General features: G+C 66.5%; 1 protein-coding gene and 1 non-coding gene across 2 annotated transcripts in view; both read left to right on the forward strand.

The window, feature by feature from the left end:
- The first annotated feature begins 216 nt into the window (after positions 1-216).
- On the forward strand, positions 217-288 carry H696_00030. Its single transcript has one exon. It is a non-coding gene; the product is annotated as a tRNA-Pro (tRNA).
- Positions 289-1,293: 1,005 nt separating this feature from the next.
- H696_00031 (hypothetical protein) overlaps positions 1,294-6,974 on the forward strand; it is a gene marked incomplete at both ends in the record, with an annotated part of 10,641 nt that continues 4,960 nt past the window's right edge. The window contains 3 exons of the mRNA XM_009493868.1: positions 1,294-2,941; positions 3,058-4,644; positions 4,805-6,969. Coding sequence (XP_009492143.1) covers positions 1,294-2,941; positions 3,058-4,644; positions 4,805-6,969 — 5,400 coding nt within the window. The remainder of the gene's footprint in view (positions 2,942-3,057; positions 4,645-4,804; positions 6,970-6,974) is intronic.

Consider the following 6,974-nt stretch of genomic DNA (forward strand, 5'->3'; position numbering starts at 1 on the left):
CCCCCCCTGCACGGGGGGGGGCATTTTCCGTCCCTGCCCCGGTTGCCGTCTCTTGCCTAGAGGGGGGGGGGGCCGCCGCCCCCTGTGGCACGGGGGGGATGCTCCGGCGGTGTTTGGGCCACGAGCGGAGCGAGTGTGGGCCACACGCCGCGGAAGCTCTCCGGCCCAAAACCGCAACAGATAAAAGCCAATAGCCGGACGCCCTCTAACAAGTGTGGGAGATTAGTCTAGTGGTATGATTCTCGCTTCGGGTGCGAGAGGTCCCGAGTTCGATTCCCGGATCTCCCCATGTCTTTTTGGACCGCCGCAGCCTCAACGGTTTTTCCCAACACCCCCCCCTCCCCCCCCGGGCGGGGAGAGACAGAGAGAGGAGGGCGGCGGGGGCGTGCAACGCAGACAGAGGGCTTTGGCTTGCGCCTTCTTCTCATCCGGCGTGAAAGTGGCGCACAATCCAGCTTGGGTGGGCATCGGCATGGGGGGGCGTTATTCTTCCATCACCGAGGGGGTATTGGCGGCCCAGGGCGCGGTGCTCACGGTGGGAGGCGGGGGGCCATGGGGGGAGTGCGACGATGGAGGTGGCCCGACAAAGACACTGCCCACAGGCCTGGGAACAACGCCTGCCGCGGGGGGAGAGAAGGGCGCGGGAAGCGTGCCGCCAGGGCTTGGGGGAGGGGGGGGGGGGGGGGGGGAGCGGGCAGCGTTGCGAATTCCACCATGGCTGTTTCTATTTCCTGCCCATGTTTCGCCCCTCGCCCCCTGATATGACCCCCGGGACCTCCAGCCCCCCTGGGCACTGCACTCGTAACATGTTCCGCCCTCCGGCGTCGGAGCACCCTCCTGACCCAGCAGGCCGGCAGCGTCTTGCCATCTTGCCGGGGGGCCGAGGCTATTTCCGCATCTCCAAAGCCCCCGGAGAGCCGGGGGACGGTCGGGCACTGGAAAATCCCCTGCCCTTCTTCGCCCGCGTCTCCCCCGCCCCCCCCCCCCTCCACCTCGTTTTTTTTTGCGTTCCCCTCTTCTGGCTGCCGGGTACGCGCATACACGCGGGTGCGCGCGTGTGTGCACTGCACCCCCCCCCCCCCCCCCCCTTGCGTCGGTCGGCTGTTCGCCCTGGCCGACGGTCGGCCGTGAGTTCGCGCCTGAGCCCCCCAATCGAAGGCGAGTACCCACGGCTACGGCCGATCGTCCGGCCGCCTGACCGCGCCCACGGCATCTGGCGGGGTCTGACTGGCTGCCTGCTTCTTGGCCCGCCCCCTTCTGCCCGGGCCCCCCCCCCCCCCCCCCCCCCCCCCCATGCCAGCCAGCTTGTGGTACCTGGCCGCCGGCCGGCGGCTGCCACTTCTTCTGGGCTGTGTGCTTCTCCTTCTCCGGCTTGCGGCTGGCAAGGCCTCTCAACAGGCCGCCTCCGGGCCGCCTGTGCTGCCGCGCTTTCACACTCTCGTGCAGCTCGCAGATCCAGGCGCCACTCCGGCCAATGCGCGGGATAACATCCAATTTTGCGACTTCTTCGATGCCCGGTCTCTTCAGCCCAACCTGGCTGACGGGTTTGATGATCTGTCCTACATGTCCAGTTTCTTCAATGTGGCCACCTCGCCTCTTGCCCGGGCCGGGCAGCCGTCCAGCCGGCCGCGGGAATTCATCCACGGCCCGGCCTACTCGCCGCACAGATGTCACTCATATCCCTTTGCCCGGGAGCCGGCGGCCCCCTTCCGCATGGAGCCGGATCGCCTTTCGGCGCTGAACCCCGTGCTCACCGAGGCCTTTTCCTATGGCCGGTCCCTCCTCCATCGCGCGCACGACCACTTGGTGGATGGCCTTTACACGTTTGACCCTATGCGGCTGGTGCTCGGCACCACGGCCGCCGGTAGCCCCTTCGCCCTGCAGGCTCGAGTCCAATATGACGGCCTGGAGTTCATGTTCCTCGAGGAGAACAACTTCCCCAGCCACCACTTCATGCTTGAATATGAGGGCTTCAACTTCCTGCAGCCGACCGACCTCGACGGCGATGGCCTCGTGGATGCGGTGACCGTCGCTTGGCTGGCGGACATCATCGCCGTTGACACCGGCCATCCCGCCCCCCATGCCCATGGGGCCAGCAATGGCAGCCCTGCCAGCGATTCCGAGTCCATGGTGGCAGCCACCCCGACGTCTCCTCCCGCGCGTACCGGCGAGCATGGGCTCTTTTGGCTCCATCGCTTCGGCGAAGCGGCCCTGGCACCCGGCAACCCGGCTGACGTGACCCTGCTGATGACCCTGCCGGATGACATCGAAGTGGGTCAGATCCTGATCGGGGACTTCGATGGGGATGGCCTGGCGTCCGATGTGGCGGTGCTTTCCGGCCGCGATTCCACCGGCCCGGCTCGCATCATCCTCCTATTGACATCCGACCTGTCGGCCCCGGTGACCATCCTCCTGGCGGACATGTCCTTCGATGACCCGGCGCTGGTTTCCCTTTCGAGCCTCGATCACACCCCGAAGGCGGCCGCCGCGCGGCTCACCGCCACCACCGGCACCGGCACCGCCACCACCCCGGCCGACGATCTGGTGGTGGCCTTCGGCTCGCGGGTGTGGCTCATCCCCGGCCCCATCCGGCCGACCGGCAGCCCGGTGACCCATGACATCTTGGCGCTCAATTCGGTGCCCCTGCTGCCGGATCACCCAAGCACCTCGGGCGTCTGGTATTCATTGGCATTCGGGGATTTCGACGCCGATGGCCACCTGGACCTGGCCCTTGCCCATTCGGACACCGTCAATGACATCCTGCTTCTGAGCCAGGTGCACGCCACGCCGAGGTGTCTGTGTGGGCCCGGGGGCATCTGCCAGCGCGACCCGACCAGCTTCTATAGCCTTCCCTCCTGCGCGTGCGAGGACCCGCATGCCGATCTCGGCTTCAAGCTGGCCCCGTGTGAGTTTTGCCAAGTCGGCTACTTCCGGCAGACGGGTAGGTCTTGCCTTTCTCTCCGCTCTTCTGCCTCTGCCTCTTCTCCTGCTCCATCTCGGCCCCCTGCCCCGGCCTGGCCATTGACTCAAACGCCAACACCGTTCACACTCAATCAGAGAGCTCCCCCTGCCAGCAGTGCAGCGCTAGCTGTCTCACTTGTGCTGGTCCTGGCATGTCGGATTGCCTCAGCTGCCAGCCTGGCTTCGTTTTCGAATCTTCCCCGCTCCCGACCGGGCTCTGCGTGCCAGACACCACAGGCAACCAGGTGGTGGTGACCTTCCCGGACCCCGAAAGGCCGTACTATCAAGCCACCTCGGAGATTGACTTGACCATTGGCTTCCATGTGGTGCCTTTCAACCTGCATTCGACACTGCAAAAAACCCAAACGCTTGTGGAGCTCCGGCTGCAGGAGCTCTTCACCATGCCCACCAGTAAGCCGACCCTGGTTCAGGGCATCAACCATGGGAATGGGCATGTCATCTTCCATGAAGATCGCCTTGGCGGGCACTTGCTCCACTCGAGGCTCAGCCTCGCCATCAATCGGGTCACCGTCTCGGGCCCCGCCGGTTCGATTGACATGTTCCTCCTCGGCGATCGGGGGGATGTCTGCATCGCCGAGCCGGGCAAGCCCTGTGCCCGGTTCCAGACCCAGTGGGTGAGCTGGCTGCACAATGCCCACCTGGGCCGCGTGGCCCCTCGGCCGACTCCCGGGGACCCTCCCTTTGTGGGCATTCTCTCCAATGGTCACCTTGGCACGCGGCAAGTGGTTGACTCTCACATTCACAGCGCCATCTGGCTGCAGGTCGACAACAATCTAGACCTCGACTCGGTGGTTGTCCTCCATTCGCCCCCCTCCGGCCCGTCGAAAGAGTGTCACCTTGGTTGGCAGCCACGCTTGGCCATTGACATCTTCTCCTATACCTACCCGATGACGGCCGAGAACTTGCTCCCCCATACGCTTCCCTGTGGGCAGCTTCTTGGTCTCCCGGCTGTCGATCCTGCCACTCGGCCCCCGCTGCTGCTGGTGGTGACGGAGCCGGCCGCCGGCGAGGCGTTCGTGTACCTGCTGCGGAACCGCGGCCGCGGGAGCGACTTCCGCCCGCACTTTGACGCCCCGGTGCCGCTGTTGACCGGGGCCAACCTCGGCCACAAGACTGGCCACTCGCCAAGCAGGGTCCTGGCGACCCTGGACCCCACGGATCTGACGGCCACCGAGGCGGCGCTCTTCCTCTGGGACGGGACTTGGGTCTTCCGCGTGGTGCTACGCCAGCACGTTCCCCCGGGAGCCGGCCACTCGGACTCTGTCACTGTGCTGGTGGAGCCGCTGGTTCCGCGGACTTCCTTCTCGTGGCTCTCCTCCGCCAGCAACCTGGTCCTGATGCCGCTGGATGCCGATGGTGATGGGGTGGCCGAGCTGGTCATTTTCATCCCCACCGGCTTGATGACGCTCTTCCGCCGGAGCTCCGAGCAAAATGGCTGCGGCTGCGGTCGGCTCGGTGTCTGCACCATTCCAAGCAGCTGGTCCGCCTCCCGGTGCGATGGGCCCGCAGCCGACAGCTCCTGTGTCTATGAGCCGACGGCCCTGCGGACGTCGGATCTCTGCGCCTGCGCCCCGGGATTCCAATCTCCAGCCGGTGGGTCGTCCGGTCTCTGTACGATGTGTGACTCCTCCGCCAGCGGGGGTTTCCCGCCAGAATTCGGCGGTGCGTGCCACCTGGCTCCCTGTGCCCTTCCCCGTCTGTCTCTCTCTCTCTCTCTCTCTCTCTCTCTCTGCCACATGGCCTCCCTTCGCCCTTCTGACATGCCCTCGCGCCCTTGGCCCCGTTTTCTTTGGGCGGGGGCTTCTTTTCGTCCCTTCGGCAGTCGATTGTGATGCCTGCTCGGTTGAGGGCTGCTACCTGTGCGATGCCTCGGGCGAGTGCCTGCGCTGCCGGCCGGGGCTGGTTCGTACGCCGACCGGGGGCTGTGCCCCGACCTGCCCGGACCCGGATGCACCGGTGGCGGACGCTGTCTGCCAGGCCCGGGACCCATCCGACATGTGGATCAGCTCGGCCGAGATCCCCGCACACCCCTCCTGGGCCGGTGCCAGGCTGGTCGATGTGTCGACTTTGCGCTTCGTGCACCAATCCAACACCCCCCCGGGCACACGCGCCGCGGCCACCACCTTCCCCACGCTGCACGTTCTGCCGCCGAATGCCGTGGACTCGGACACCGTGTGGTTGCTGCCGGCCGCTCGGCTGTTGGCCGACGGCCGGCCGGCTGACTTTGGCCAGCTGCATCTGCCAGCCGCGGCTGCCTGGCTGGCGAACACCTGCCACCTTGAGGGGGTGGTCCTGCCGGCGGCCGACCACAAAGGCCCGGCCGCCGAGGATGTCGATGATGGAGCCGACGCCGGCCCAGCCATGGGGATGGCCTCGCCGGGGCCGCTGGCCCGGCTGTCGGGTCGTCCCCCGGGAGTCCCCCGGGCCTCGGGCGGGGACTTCACCGTGGCCGCAGTGTCCCAGCCGCGGCAGTTGGTTGATCATTCGGGGGTGGATATGGTCCCGTGGTCGGTCCTGAATCGGGGCGAATTCCCCGTTCCGCGGCCGTGGTTTGCGCGGCTGGCCGAGCCCTTCCCCGGGTTCGGCGAAGAGCCCGGGCCTACTCCAACGCCGCCGGTGTATTCGCAGATGTTCCACTTCCAGCGGCAACTCAACTCCTTTTACATGGTCGCCGAAATGGAGCCTGTGTTGTTTGCCCCGGCGCCCAGGGTGGACCCGTCGGACTTCCGAACGTGCACCCTGGCCAACACCATGGAGGAGGCGGCCACCCGTTTGACTGTGTACCAATCGCCGGAGCTCCAAGACCTCCGGGGTCAGCCATACTGCTCTTACTCTCGGATTTGGGTTTCCCTCCCAGCATGGGAGCTCTCCATGGTGCCGGGCCAGCAGTCCTGGTCCATGTCCCTGTCGACCATTGTCTTGCTGCATCGGCCCTCGAACGGCGAGCGTCCCAGCCTGGTTGTCCTCACCCGAGAGGAGGCATATCGCGCGGATCAAACCGGCTGCCATTATCGCTCACTCCGGGTACCGCTGGTGGCCGGGGCGCCGGCCTTGCCCATCATCCCTCCGAGCCCCTCCCTGGCGAGCATCGTGTCGCTGCCCATCTTCCTACATGTGGCGTCGGTGCAGGAGGTCCACCCCGCCGCGGGGATCGCCGGGCCTGGCATCATTGCCGTCGGGGAGCATCCGTACATTGCCAACCGCTTGGTTGTGGCTCTGTCCCCCAGCGAGCCGAGCCCGGTGAATCTTCAATTCGCCTTGATGAGGCTGCTCGAGGATATGCCGTATCTGGTTTTCGTGCGGACCGACAATCTGGCGGACAGCATCATGGCCATGTCGACCGAGTGTCTGGTGGAAAACCACAAAAACTGGCAGATGCCTTCTGCCCCGGGCCCTGTGCTCCCGGAGTGGGCGTGGCCCACCACTCGGCCGCTGTATGGCTGCGCTCCGGTCTTGCTGGAAACCCGGCCGCTGGATGGCCATGGCCCGCACGGCCGGCCGACCGTCCATTCCCGGGACATGGATGGTGATGGCTTGGACGACTTGGTGCTCCACTGGCCGACGACCAACCGCCTGGTGGTGTACTACACGCAGGTCACTGCGCCCCTTTCCTTCCGGCAGACGGTCATCCTGCCGGGAAATCCGCAGGATTCCCTGGGCACGCAGGCGGTCGAGGACCCGGCCCTGCTGACCCCGCAGCTGTTCTTGGCGGATGTTGATGGGGATCGCTTTGTTGACATCCTGCTCTTCGACCAAGCTGCCCCGGCCGGCGTGCGTTCCTCCACTCCCTCGGGCCCGGTGCTGCGGCTGTTCGGCCGGTCGGACCAGACCAGCAACTGGTGCCCGGCCGAGGTGGACTATGACCCGGTGACGGATGAGTGCGTGTGTCGCGGGCGCTTGCGGCACCTGACCCCCCTGTCGGATGCGTGCGAGTGCATCACGCACGCGGTGCCGGTGGCCCCGGGCGCGCCGGATTGCGTCTGCCCGGTGGG

This window comes from Fonticula alba, assembly GCF_000388065.1.
Source record: "Fonticula alba strain ATCC 38817 unplaced genomic scaffold supercont2.1, whole genome shotgun sequence".
NCBI lineage: Eukaryota > Rotosphaerida > Fonticulaceae > Fonticula > Fonticula alba.